The sequence below is a fragment of the Pinus tabuliformis genome, chromosome 3_1 (genome assembly GCF_031772625.1).
Source record: "Pinus tabuliformis cultivar Carrire ecotype Pingquan chromosome 3_1, CPIR1, whole genome shotgun sequence".
NCBI lineage: Eukaryota > Viridiplantae > Streptophyta > Pinopsida > Pinales > Pinaceae > Pinus > Pinus tabuliformis.
Genome location: NC_142301.1, coordinates 363,104,688 through 363,119,618, shown reverse-complemented (window position 1 = coordinate 363,119,618; position 14,931 = coordinate 363,104,688). Strand labels below are relative to the sequence as shown.

General features: G+C 37.7%; 1 protein-coding gene across 24 annotated transcripts in view; it reads right to left on the bottom strand.

The window, feature by feature from the left end:
- Positions 1 to 2,778: 2,778 nt before the first annotated feature.
- The window catches only part of LOC149187197 (ferritin-4, chloroplastic-like), a 28,104-nt gene continuing 15,951 nt past the window's right edge, over positions 2,779 to 14,931 (bottom strand). For 5 of the 24 annotated variants that reach the window (XR_016255758.1, XM_089411308.1, XM_089411307.1 and 2 more), the window contains 2 exons: positions 3,468 to 3,530; positions 2,779 to 3,102 (listed from right to left, as the gene is read on the bottom strand). Coding sequence is in view for 4 of the 24 variants with exons in the window: in XM_089411308.1 (XP_089267434.1) it covers positions 3,020 to 3,102; positions 3,468 to 3,530 (146 nt within the window). In the remaining 20 variants the exon portion in view is untranslated. Of the gene's footprint in view, positions 3,103 to 3,467; positions 3,531 to 3,658; positions 3,777 to 14,931 lie in introns of all 24 variants that reach the window. The other 19 variants (XR_016255753.1, XR_016255742.1, XR_016255754.1 and 16 more) reach the window with 8 other exon arrangements.

Genomic DNA, 14,931 nt, shown 5'->3' with positions numbered 1-14,931 from the left:
TGTAGCATCGGCTGCCATGATTTAATTCCAAGCTTCATACCAAATAAACAAAAACATACCCGTTTGAGTTTTAAAAAAAAAAAGAAAAAAAAAAAAGTAACACCTCCAATTCAACCTGGATTCTCCAAGGGGGTGAGAGGGAGATTAACATGTATCATTATGGTTCCTTTTGGAGTCTAGTAGTAGGACAAAGGTCCAATCAATCTGGTCAAACAAGTTGAGTCTTAAAACCTTTTGTTATATTTTGTCTTAGAAAACAATCGATATATCTTTTATGTGCTTTGTCACTTTTTTGCTAATATAATATATTTTGTTACTATTAAAAAAGAAAAACACCAATTTCCAACCTTATTAAATTAAAATGCAAAAATTTTAACATTCATTCAATTATTACAAACATTAACTTTGATACAATTTTTTATTATATGTATTCAAAATTATCACTATAAATCAAAGATTAAGCTATAAATTTTATGTCAAAAAATATTTAAATAAAAAACTTTAAAATACTCACTTTATAGTTCCACATGTAAATAACTTTTAATGCATATATGTTTGCCTCGCCAAAGAAGTCTAATAAATTAATTGGAATAAAAAGAAAAATCAAATCTACAAAATATTTGAAGTTTAATTTTAGAAACACTTTAAAATTTAAAATTTTATGTATGTATTTTGTTTTTTGTTTTTAAAATGAATATTTATGGATATTGAAGTTTCATTATTTCATTAAATATATTTATATAATTAACAAGAGCCACGTGGTGGCATGTCACTGCTACTTTGTATAGGTGGATTTTGGTGGACGTGGTCAATCAAATTTCGTGGAATTCTATTGAATGTGTTTGTTCAAGTTCACTAAAAAATAGGGTTAAAGTATGACATATTAGAGGGCATAAATCGTAGTAAACATGGACCTATAGTGAACAACTCGACACTCTCACAAGTTCACCAGTGAAGAAAAGTCCTATTGGGGACTTAATTTAACTTTGTAAAAATAGTTTTATTTTAGGCACGTTAAATTGGTATATAATTTAACTAGAACAAAATAAATTTACCTCATCAATATGAGCTAAAAGTACCAATCACAAGATATTTATCAAAGAATCTCTCAAAGATGAAAAATGATTTAACTGATAGGGTATATCTTAGGCCATTATTAATTCATACAAGGATAAGAATTCAAGTAGTAGAATGTAGAATAGGGTATCCCTCTTTGACCTCATTTGTAAATGGTTTAGCATTGAAGGTTTTCTATGATTCAAAGGGACTTGGGAAAATATGCTTGAAGTCTCTCTTTTTAGGATGGTGATAACAAATTATTAATTCATATAGGGATAAGAATTCAAGTAGTAGAATGTAGAATGGGGTGTCCCTCTTTGACCTCATTTATAAATGGTTTAGCATTGAAGGTTTTCTATGATTCAAAGGGACTTAGGAAAATATGCTTGAAGTCTCTCTTTTTAGGATGGTGATAACAAACACAAGAGAAGGCACTATTAAAAGATGCTTGATTTCTCCCTTTTTATTTTTATTGGTGACAACAACCAAAAGACAAGGCAATATTAATGGTACCAAAATAGGGGATTCTTGCTCTTTATTATATGTAGAGATTGTGACTTAGAAAAGGTAAGGGAATCATAAATGTACGAGGAAATTATTGATTTATATGGTAAAGTAGCATTTCAGATGGAAACAAAAAATCAAAGTAAAAAAAAAAAATGTATGTCATCCTAAGTTCCTCACCATAAGAATTCAATTCAAATCAATATGGTTGTTAGAACTTATTATGTATCTTAAGGTTATAGAATCCTCTTCTATATGAATGTGGCCACAAGCCTGTTCATTTGTTCCATGTTAATTCAATTGCAAGTGTCACAGCTCCTTAGTTTTCCAACTATGATGAATGGAGTTTACAGCACGTACTCGAAGAGAATTTCAATTTTCATCAGTTGATGATACATGTATCAGGATTAAGTAGAAACTAAAATGGTGATTTAATCTTTACCATGAAACTATATATAACTAGTTTAAACTCTACCATCTAGTTTGTTGTTTCTTTAAGATGGAATTCAAGTTGCTCTGTAGATATATGCCTTCATGGTTGTACTAATAATATGATGCATTACATATTTTTATATTGCTTTTAATGCAAAACTATGCCTTTTTAATAAGCTACTCTTTTTTTTTCAAGGTATGCATCATATTTTTATATTGCTTTTGATGCAAAACTATGCCTTTTTAGTAAGCTACTTTTTTTTTCAAGGTATGCATCATATTTTTATATTGCTTTTAATGCAAAACTATGCCTTTTTAATAAGCTACTTTTTTTTTCAAGGTATAAGGATTTCTTGCAAAATTGTGCCTTTTCAATAAGCTACATTTTTTCAAGGGATAAGGATTTCTTGATTTGGAGATATATTTAAAATATTTATTTTTGGAAACTATCTCAAAACTTTACATGGATAGCAAAATGTCAAACAATATTCTAAGAAAAATCAAAATTGATGTTTTCAAAAGACAATCAAATTCACACAATTTATAGTGGATTCCTCATCATCATGACATGTAAAGATCAACCAGGTTGCCCTAGAATACGGATACTAAAATCATGTCATCAATATTATCAACTTTTTGGGGAAAATGTTATTTATATAAAAACTCTATCATTAAATTGAACAAGTCAAAACTACATAAGTATTCATCTAAAGATAATAAATCGACATAGGAGTAGGATGAGTCTAAGGACCTAAGGATAGAAAAATATGGTCGTCATCTCTCTGAGAAGATAATGATATCATGTCATGGTTATTACACTAGAGAAACAACTTTAGAAAACCATAGCCTTAAAATTCAGTCAAAATTATATAATTATTCATCTAAAGATAATAAACGCATGTATCTATGAGGAGGAAGAATCTAAAGACCTAATGATAGCATAATATGATTGTCATCTCTCAGAAGTTAATGAAATCATGTCATGGCTCTCTTGAGGAACAACTTGAACAATACAAAGAGGTTTTCAATTCAAAGAAAATCCTCGGGTAGTTGTAACACTAGCAGCATCTGCTCCTTTGAGAAGCATTTGGTCAAAGTTCCATATACCTGTACAAAATCAAAAATTAGCACATAAGTCACATACCATTATATGGCACATGTATATACTTGTTCAAAAATACAAAATTTAATGGCCGAGAATACAGAGTTGATTCACCCATTGTTCTAAAATTTCAGTCGCATTTTTCAATACCAGAATTTTATTCTCATGGTTTGTTGGGCCATAGAATGTGTGTTTTCTCACACAGCAAGTTTGAAAACATCATCTTTATTAAATTTGAATTTAATAACAGTTTAGTTTTTTCGATCAAACAAAACATTGAATAGCCATCGCTAGGTCACTGAGTTACGATAGATTACATCCCTTCTTAAGAAGAAGAGAAAAGCAGATCGAAGATGGAGTCACTTCTTACCATGTCCTTTGTTGATCCTTCTCAGTTGATCAACATATTCAGATACCTTTTTGATGGCCTGCACTTGTAAAGCATAAGAGACAAACATATACCATTAGTTCATTGTAAGCTTTAAAATAACTAGATAAACAATATCAAAAAACCATAAAGAAAATCAACAAATTGTGTAGCCTTTAGACCAATTACTTTACCTACTTGGCAAGGAAGTTACCCTCTATATAATTTGTCACATGTGCATAGTTACACCATTCAGTAACCTAATCACCAAAACCATTCTCCGTTTAGCATTATGCATCCCATTTCGCAACACTAAAAAAATAATATGTAGTTCAAATGATGTCAACAGAATAACAGGCAATATGGAAATAAACCCAGCTTAATTAATATGAAAATCTCCCCCTTGCACTGTGCAAGTTGAGAAGTTTTTCATTCACAAGATTTTCCAACGACAAGACAAGCTCCATGGCAGTCACTAAAACTAAAATGACTTTTCATAAAACTCATCATAATTTTGTTAATAATATTTTCTCTTTTTTTTTTCAAATCATAATCAAGTAATGAAAACTATATGGCCATTTTTAATTTGAATGGGGTTTAAAATGATTAAAGCTTAAATAAAAACTAAACTGTGATTTTTAAATTAGATTTTAAATGAATGTAAATTTAAAACTATCGATTTTACGACTCATCTGATAATCCAAATTTACAATCAAATTACAACCAGGGAAACTAAACTTTTATAAATCGAAGAGATCTAAATATACATGAAACTCTACCGTTAATCGTAGAAACAAAAAATAAAGCATCAACAGATAAGGACTCAAATACGCTTATGTAATTATAAAACCATTATAAGTTGGATAAGGAACACGAGTAAGGAAATTTTCATAAAATAAATCAAGGAAATGCGTACGTGTGAGTAGGAATAGCTAGATAGTTGTAATAGTCAAATAATTTTTAAAAATGTATATTCATATGAATAATCATATTATATAACATCTTATGATTTGAAAAAAACAAAGCCTTGGAATCTTCTTAGTCACAAATTTCATTAACAACAATAAAAACGGAGGGACAAACAGCTTTCCAGGTGCTCTTATGTTTGAATTCACTTTCCACGTTTGAATTCACTTTCCACGTGTTCCATACTTGACATCTCCATACAACGAGCATCTCACATGTAGCGAATCTCAAAGAGGGTTGTCTTCATGATCCAAAGAAGAGCCTAATATTGTTGATATAGATCTATATCATAAGCTCTGCTCAGGCTCAAGTCCTAGAGTCATGGAGTCGTCCTTTTTTTCCATGTTACCTTCCTTACTCTACGTGGTTTAAGTGGCAATGCTACTCAATTGCAGAAAAAGTACATAGTTCTCTACCTCTACTACTGGGTAGCCAAATTCTAGTTGATGTCACCATTTCTAGAAATGATCATTTCCCAAATTCCAGATAATGTCATCTTTTTTAGCAAATTCTTTCCCCGGGGCATTCCATATTTTCTTTCAGGGTTACAGTCCACAGAATAACCCTAGTGTAGTGCAACCACTCAGCACTACAAAATGGACCTAGTGCTTAAGTTGTGCTTTTGCTCCCTCCGGCATGATTTACAGTTAAATATTCTAGTAGGTTTCACTAGTGCATAGAGGAGTCTCTGCAAACTGCGTCAAAAGAATTAGTGGAGAAGAAAGGGCTTACCTTAATGTAGGAAATGTTGAAGGCTGTTGAAGGCTTTTGAAGGCAAAAAGAGACTTCGAGCACTGGATTATGCTATGTAGTTTTGTCAGTAACATTTGAGGTTGGACCCCCTTGGTAACTCTTTCCTTCCTAAATCCCTATCTATTTGTATGCAATATTGTGGTTTTTGCACCACCTGTTATGGTATGCCACCACCATAAGGTTATGATGTCTTGATTTACTGCTGAAAGAATTTGTGTCCTTTAGAGTCCCTGAATTCGTTGATGACCATAAACATTTATTGTGCCAACTTTCCAAAGTCCTTGATGCGCATCCACATTATTGCCTCACAATTTTTGTTCCATGATCTGTAGAGCTTATTATCAAGTGTTGAGGTTTCCTCACTCTGTCAGTTGTAGAAGCCAAGTAAAAGTGTTAAAACCTTATATCCACTCATGTGTTCCATGAAAACCACATGCCTCCATGTAATATGTCATTGTGTGCAAACTCCATTAAACCCTCTTATGAACTTCCTGTAAAAAGTAAAAACCCTCTTATGAAGATTCTGTAAAAATAAAACTAAGAAATGTAGTGGAAAATTTTGACCTCGTGCAATTTGTGTGATATTGCAAAAGAATTCAAAACCAACATTCCCCATAAAAGCCAATGCTCTCTTTGTGAAACCAGTTGTCTCTCACAGTTTCTCCCATCTGTCTCTCCTAGTTTCTTTCTACTTGTTCATGATGTTCTTGGCTTTATAAAACCACTTGTACCTATATTTTATTTGTAGCCATTCCTATAACCTAAGAGACTTGCAACATTCTATTTGTGGCCTTCTTTATAACCTAAGTGACTGGCAACATTATATTTGTGGCCTTTTCTATGACCTAAGAGGCTTACTTGCATGGTGGGTGGAGGTAGAGCAATTCTAGAGTCGGGGTTGGAGCTTCAACAATTTTGGATAACCTCCATTTCCAACAACCCTTTTGGGATTTCGATGACTTCTCCTACCCCCTCTTATTTTCAATAATCTTCCTGCATTGCCTTTGCTTCTGCCATACGTTTGTCTGGCCTTTCTTTCCGCTTTGTTGTCTTCTATCTTAAATCTAGGCTTCAAGTCAGTAAGGTATCAAGGATCGAGTTATTCTCCATCCCTCTGGGGGTTTTGAACCGTTGACTAGCCCTTAAAGATCAACTTTTATTTCCTTAGACATCAACCTAGCATCGACTGACCTTCCTTTGTAACAAACACAGAGGTCACTACCTTGCGCTTACGTTCTGTTGTAGAGTGACTTCTGGAAAACAGTAACGAGCAAAATAGATTGTTCCACTGCCAAAGATCTTTTACTTCTTCATATGCTAGAAACAAGCATCTAAAACTTTGAATCAAATCAAATAAACTTTATAGAAATCAAAGAACTTAGAACCAAATCAAATCAACTTTACAGAAATCAAAGAACTTAGAATCAAATCAAATAAACTTTAGATAAATCAAAAGGCACAAGCTCCTCAGCTTCCCCATATGCCACGGACAAGCATCAGAACATACAAACAAATCAAATAAACTTTATAAGACTCAAAGTTTAGCGATAAGAGAAGCGTTGTAGAAACAAATATTCATTGCAACCCTTTGATTTTTACTTTTAATAAAAAACAATTTTGGATAAAAATGAAACCTTGAAGATAGTTTTTATTTTTATTTTTTTTGTTGCTTAAATAAGCCAGTAGAAAAGAGCTCCATTGGCATTGTCATATGCAGCTATACAGTTATATAGCGAGAATATTGGGCAAAGTTCACATTTGAAAGTTGACCAGAAAGGTAAAAGATTTTATCATTTTCTCCAATCAATTTCATTATTAATTCCATGTAATTGTGAATTACAATGCTACTAATAGCATAAGAACAAATGTCACATAAACTTTGACTATTCCATTCAGCCTCTGCACATCATATTCTGTTGTTATTTCTGTCAATACTCCAACAATAGTCTTAACGCTAGATATAGGCAAGCTACAAATTATTTGTTATGATGTGAGAGAACTGCAAGTGAAGGTGATAAAGTTAAAGGAAATCCAATATGAATAGAATAATAATTGGCATAATCCACGAAGGGAAATAGGATTACATAACTTTCTGAATGTGAGATTGCAAACTTTATTTGCTTATTCTTATTTTTTATTAAAGTAGTGAGTTTGAAATCGTAAGTGAAATGACATTTAATATGGATTCATTACTCTAATAAAACAAGGTTGTAATGCAGCTGGATACTTGCTGATTTTAAATAACATTTTTAATAGTTGTAACTGGTTATCAAACCAGGACTTAAATTGATTTTGTTGCTTTGCTTTCATGTTGGTCGATCTCCTATGCCAAATTATGGTGAATCAAAGTGAAAGTAAAGGCCCAGAGGAAGCAGCTTACTCAGTTTAACACATATACCTAAGTCCAAAAGGAGCTCCCTAGAAGCTTCTCAACCCAAACTTCACCAAGATAATTGTCTTTGATATCATTGGAGCTGTAAATGAACTACTTGAATTTGTGTAGATAAAACTACAGGATAAGGCCACTACGATCAAGATTACTTTTGGGAATCAGATTCACAAATGGTATGGAATGAACTACCTAATGGGAATTGATCCCTACTCCTTTGCACCATATGCCTCAACTAATCCAAAGAAAACTAGTAAGTCAACAACACATGGCTAGAGTCACTTGTGAGTTGTAGTGGATAAACTTAAAGTTGGCAGAATGTAGAAGATGATAGTAAAGCGATATAGGGCATTAGTAATAAATTTTTATTTGTCTTTACATATTATTTATATGCACTCTTTCCATGGTGTTACACAACATTTTATCACTATCCTTGTACTCCCCGTCTACGATCCTGGAGGACCTATACAATGTACCCAACATGCTTTCCCATCATGAAGAAACTCTCAGTATGTCCCTCTTCATGAGAAGAATAATTCCCCTTTGCATCATTTCCCAAGAATCTTACTTCTATCCTAGTTTACAAGACCGACGCTACTGACCAGTTTTCTCCTCACGCTGATTTGCAAAGATTAAAACTAGCCCTCGTGTCGTTCAGAGTGACTGAGCCCTTTTCCAGTCATGTCGATCCTCTTTTGGAAGGTTTTCTAAATAAGGAGCCGAAGCTTCCATGTCTAGAAGCTTCGTAACAGAAGTTTGGTAGATGGTTGGGCCGGATAGAGCTGAGGAAGTCAGTTTGGGCTCCTTTCCCCTATTAGGATTGAACAACCTCAAGAGATAAGACTTTATCCCATGATGAGAGGAACCATCTCCCATCCATCCAAGCTATATAAACCTCTCTTTTTCCCAAGCAAAATCTAGTTGGAGTTTTGGAGCAAGCTTGAATAAACAGCAAGTCATCTATAGCTTGTAGCTTTCTAGTGTATGTTTGAGGGAGAATAGTGTGATTTTGGTTTGGTTTGAGACTAGAGGTTAAGAGGCCTTAAAACTTTCATTGTTGAAGCTAGCCATGAAGTGCTAGCAGAAGTGTGGGAACCCAGATATGTCAGAGGAGACCAGCAACGTCAAGGCACCGGTTGTAATCTCTTTCTGATTTATATAAATGCACCGGTTGTAATCATTTTACATCTTTCTGGCTTAATTTTCCTTGACCTATTAAGTAGGCTTAATACAATATTGTATGCTATCACGTTTGTTGTTGTTGTCGTTTGCTTGTTTTAGGTATTCGAAGGAAGGAAACAAGAGATAGCTGGAATGAGGAAGCAAGATCATCATTAAGCGGAATAGCGTTGATAGAGGTAGGCCCTCTTAATTGATTCTAACTTAAGGAGATTTTCCATAGATTGTCTGTTTGTAGCTAGACCCGCTTTCTTGGTCTAGAGGAATTGTTTGTGTCCACATTGAGAATTTACCTGCACCACAAATTGGCGACTCCACTGGGGAGCCAATCGTTCTATTTAATTGATTGTCATTTTATGGTTTTGTGTGAACTTTTCTATTATCACCATTTCCCTTTAGTGTTCTCAGCTTTGCTTGGTTTACTGCTCTGAGCCTGAAATTTGCAGTGGCAAGTCTGGTCTTATCCTTTAAAAAAAATCCTTGAATCCTTGGTCAGCGCATTTATTTTTCTAACAGTCGCGCCGATCAGCGCGTGTTTCTCAAAAACAATGGCGTCGACCCCCTTTTAGCACGTGTTTCCAGTTAGGCACTCGCGTCGATTCCTGTAGGTGAAGATCAGGGTTTACCCTAGATCATAGCCAATGTGTCTTGCCCTTCTGATTTATGTCTCTCAACTTGTTTTGGCTATGTTCTCCCTAGCTGGAAAGCTCTTTTAGCTTGGTTTGTATGATTGGTTGATTTGCATTTTCTTCACTTGGTTTCTTGAGTTCTTGGATGGTGTATAACCCTAGGGCATCTAGGTTGTCACCCATTCACTTGTTTACGTGCTCAGCAAGTCAAGTAGATAGTCAAATTTTCTCCTTGCATTTCATTTGATTAGTCCTTTTGTTGCTTTGATTTCCATTTAACAAGTTTGAAAAGTTTCATTTGGTGTTTGAGCGTCTCTTTTCGAGCATAGATCACATTGCCCATCTTGTTTTTGGTTCAATCTTTGCTTCATTAGTTTGAAAGGAATTCTCTTTTGTGCTTTGTGTTTGCTTGTGATTGATTGTATTGGAAATATTTCATTGAAGTGTTTGTGAAAGATTCATTTTGTCATTTCATTGAAAAATACATAATTCTAGTTTGTTGAATCAATATGTTACGTTAGTTAGCATCATTGAAGGCTAGAGTTGCATCGTCACTTGCATTGGAAAAGAAATGAATTCTCTTTACTAGTGAAAGGGCTACTTGAAGTGCATTTGATAGGAAAGTTAAGAATTGGAAAGAATTTTTTTCATCATTTTGTTTTCAAAAGCAAAATAGTGAAAAGTCATTTTGCTTTCAATTGCTTATTTTGTTGCATTTGAGTGTGTTTTCTACTCTCATTAGTGTAGACAATTCATCAAATTGAAAGGGTCTTGTCTCATTTAGCTGCATATAGGTGTTTTATGAGTCACATCGATAAGGCCTGAAAACCGAGACATAAATTCAAGATAAACTCTAAAATGTACTCAATTAACCTAAGGCTCATTTGAAATCTAACAATCACATCTTAGAAGGTCTAGGATAGACGTGTTCCGGCATCTTAAAACCTAGTAGCTATCGTTCACTTCAGCACTAGATAGCGCTATTACGGACTTGTGCTCCCCGTACCGTTGAGTATATAAAGGGAGACCCCACTAGGTTGCAATCCTTTATCCATAGGAAGCCAAGTCTTCTGCCTTGTAAACGTGATACATCGAACACAGCATTCAGGGAGATTGCCTGCCCGTACTTCTCGGTTCGCTGGGAGGTATTCTGCAGTTCACGGTTACCTGGTAATCCTTTTTACCTAGATCATCTTTAGTAGTCATTTTGATCTTTTTGACTCCCTAAATATAAAATATCACCCGAGCACTTTTCCTTTCGAGCTCGTTTCAAACCAAAAGTGATAGTCACCTTTGCTTCTTTCTCGATTCTTAAAACATGAAAGAGCACCAGTTTGTTTTCACATCATAAAAAATTGTTGCCCGCGATCTTATAACATCCTTGTTAGTCTTTTAATACCACATCGTCAGTATACGTTTAAATACATTTTAAAGCCCTTGAAATCAATCTCTTTTACACTTATTTGAGACAAAATCATCGTGGTTGAACCAGTTGGTTCGCCTAGTTCCTCTTCCTCTCCTCCGTCTGAAAGACTATCTAAGGAGCCTTTTCCTAAATTGCCACAGTCGCTCGAAGAGCAAGGTGTTGAGCTTGGAATTGTTCCAAGTATTCAACCTTTGTCATCTCGTCCTCCCCCTTCAGATACTGGGTCACTTTCTGACATTGGCCCGAAATCTCGGGATAACCCTATCTAGACTCTCTAGAGTCCGCCGACTTCTGAAGGTCAACTTGGATTGATTGTTTATCCTCTAAATCCTTTGTTCGATCCTGTTGTGATATCGCTGCAGCGTCCGTACAGTCCGTACGATCAGCGGGGTATTCCTTTGGAATTATCCCCTCGAACATCTTCAGTAGTTCGTCATCCTCTGCTTTCACCCATGGAATCAGAAGGCGAAATCCCAATCTCCTCTCCAAGTCACTCGGAGGTTTCCACTCCACGCACAGTTGAGGAGCAGGAATATCCTTTCCCTCCTGAAGGTTTCCAAGGTTTCCCTCCTGAAGGTTCCAGGCATGCCTACTGCCTCATCGTTATATCATAATCCTATTTGGGCATCTGGTGCTATGCATACCACAGGTCCATTCATTCAGAACCCGACCTCCCAACAGACAATGCTTTCTATAGTTACTTTAGTCCCGGTGCAACCCACCATTCTAAATCCTCTTGTTTCGTCAGTTCAAGTAACCCGTCCAGTTCAACCGACGATCTTGAGTCATGTCGCTGTCAGTTCTTCAATCCCTCCAATAAGTGGGCAGGCTGTCCCACCACCTGGGGGGCAAAGTCCGAATGTTTCTATGATGTCAGGCACAACTAATGTGAGTGGCTCACAACCTCACATGGTTGGGACGAACCAACCCTCTTTGGGTGCCATTTCAAATCCAGTTGGTCCTGCTGTATCAAGTAATGTCCAATACCAACAGCCCAATGTTGGTCCGTCTAGGTCAAGTCACGTACAGTACCAGCAGCCCAATATGGCTCAAGGTCAGTACCAACCTCCTTATGTTCCATATGGTTCACAAGCGATGGCTAATCCGCCATACATCCCTCAGCCTAGACCTTATGTCCAACCTGGTCTGTCTGCCGCGCCCAGTGGGTATGGCCAAATACAGTTCGGGAACTTTCAAGTTGTCATTCCGGGAACTATTCAAGTACCTTTGCAGCAGCAAGGATAGCTCCTACAGTAGCAAGGGCAACCTTCATTGCAGCAAGGGCCATCCATGCAGCAACAAGGCCAACCTTCATTGCAACAAGGGCCATCCATGCAGCAATAAGGCCAAATGGTGCTGCAGCAGGGACAACTGCAACAACCGTAGGGGAAACCCTCGCAACAGTTGCAGCAAACCATGTAGCCGCAAATGCAATATGCGCCGTAATCCTCCCAGTCTATGCCTTCACAAGGTCAACCTCTGTAGCCGAAGGGACAGCCTTTACAGCCACAAGGTCAACCCTTGCAGCAACAAGGTCAACCCGAGTAGCAGAAACCCTTATACTCCTATCAACAGGGTCAACCCTTGCAGGGGCAAGGCCAAGGACAAGTCCTGCAACAGCAAGCACAAAATCCTTATGTGTAAGGGCAACAGGTTCAGCGTCCTTTTGTCCAAGGGCAGCAAGTCCAAAATCCTTATGTCCAAGGACAGCAAGTGCAGAATCCTTACGTCCAAATGCAGCAGGTCCAAAACCCTTTCGTCCAGGGGAAGCAGGCCCAAAACCCTTATTCTCGGGGACATCAAGTGCAAAATCCATATGTCCAAGGTCAGCGGGCTCAACAACCTTTTAACCAATATGTTTCTTATCAACATCCTCTGGCCGGACAGTTCTAAGGCTTTCAAGGTCAGAATCCTCCCTACGGGCAAGGGAACCTATAGTGGGGAAAAACTAAATGCATTATGGAAAAAAATCCTCCACTTTGGGGACAAGCTCCTTACCAGTAGAGATGGGCCCCGCCTGTTGGGCCCCCTTATCGACCTCAAATGCCTTTCAATACCCAATTTCCATTCTTGGCTACACTGGAATTGCCAGATGTGTCTAGACTCACGAATGACCCGATTCTTCATTCGCCATACTGGCCTCCAGTTTCGTCCAAGATTCTGAGCGATTGTCCAAAGTTTGAAGGAAAAGTGAAAGAGGATCCTCAAGCCCACGTGATGACATATCACCTCTGGTGCTCCTCGAATTCCTACGTCGATGACTCCATTCGTCTTCGTCTTTTCCAATGAACTCTTACAGGGGCTGCAGCCAAATGGTATATCGAGCTACCTTGGAATACCTATCATGACTTTAACACTCTCACCATGGCCTTTCTCACACATTTCCAGTTGTTGGTTCGCTATGAAACTGGCACCCATCTGTTAACGTCGCTCAAGCATGAATGGAGACGTAAGCGTCGTATGATTAAGTTTGAAATTGTTGATCAGTTGTTGACAGAGTGGTTCACCAAATCATTCATCAATAAGATTGTTGATGACATTGCTATGGGTGGATGCATCACTGAGGAACAAGCCATCGCGCGTGCCCAGTATCTAGACCTTGTTTATTCACAGTTCAGCACATTGTATGATGTGTTACCCGATGCGCCCAAACCATCATCTGATCTGATGACATCTAAGTCTCCGACTACCCCTCCTGTTGATGGAGTAATTGGTTCAGTGACTCAAACCCCTACAAAATCTTCTTCCAAACAGAAGTCGGTCTCCAACACTACTCCCAATGACTCCTCTCGCAATTCATTCGGCCCTGGTAAAACCTCGAAGGTTCACGTTGTCCAGTCTACCGCAACGGATAAATCCTCTAAAGGTAAGAAGAAAGGCAAAGGCAAGGGTAAAGTCGATGCCCCAAAATAGGGTCCTCCTAAGTCATCTGCTGGTGATGCTTCCCAATGGAAACCCAAGTATTTGTGCCTCATCTGTGAGGAGGATCACTATACTAAGGATTGTCCCAGATGGTCTGAAGTTAGTCATTTGCTCAAAGGGACCCTAGTTGTCCTAAAAGAGCCCTTTCCGTCCGAGCAGACTCAAATGGTAGACCAACCTCATTCATCCGCTTCCTTGGGTTCACAGGTGTTCATGATGAGTACCCCAATCAACGTGGCTACCAAGCCAAAGGATTATCAAACTCCTACCCTGTCAACAGGGAAAGAGAAAGAAGGTACCCCTTCTTCTTCCGCGCCATCCAGTTTTGGTCCTCTCCATATAGAGCGGCCTAATCCTAATTCCGCTATTCGACCACCTTCTCGAGGTGTGCTCCGAAAGTCCTCGTACAATCCTAACGCTTGAGTCGCTCAACATTATAACATTATTGAAGATTTGGCCCAAGGGGCATAAGCTATGTCTGCTCTCGAGGTCCTTCAAAGCTGTCCTTCTCAACGGAAATTGTTACTGTCAGCTATTGGGGGTATTGATCCAGCTGACTCTAATCTCATCTATTTTGACCTGGAAAACCATGTTCCGTGTTTACCTCATCAAATTTCCTTTCTCATTCAGGTAATCATAAATGAGAAAACCATTCATAGGACCATCATCAATGAAGGTGCTTCTACCTGCATCATGTCTGTCGCTTGTTGGAAGGAAATTGGTTCTCCTACTCTGAACCAGTCCCCTAACACTTTGGAAGCTTTTGACGGGTGTGATTCACAACCATTCGGTGTCCTTCCAAACCTTGCCATTACTTTGGAGGGAAAGACAGTACACGTCGAAGTAGAGATTGTTGACGCTAATATTAACTACAATCTTCTACTCGGACAGAGTTGGACCCATGCCATGCATGTTGTAGCCTCCTCCCTTTTCCGTGTGATTCATTTTCCCCATCAAGGGAAGATAGTCACAGTCAACCAACTATCCTTCTTTGCCTCTTCCTCTTTATGGCAATGTTCCATATGTCAAGCACACCGGTGCTCCTTATGAGAGTGTGGGGGCGGGACTCTTTAAAGATCCTGCCTTGATGGGCATCTTTCAGCTCCCACCTCCTCATGTCGCCTCTATCAACATGATTTCGGTCAAGTCTGATCCGTGGTTCATTCCTTCGACAGATTTTGTTGATACATGGGGCAAGGTTAT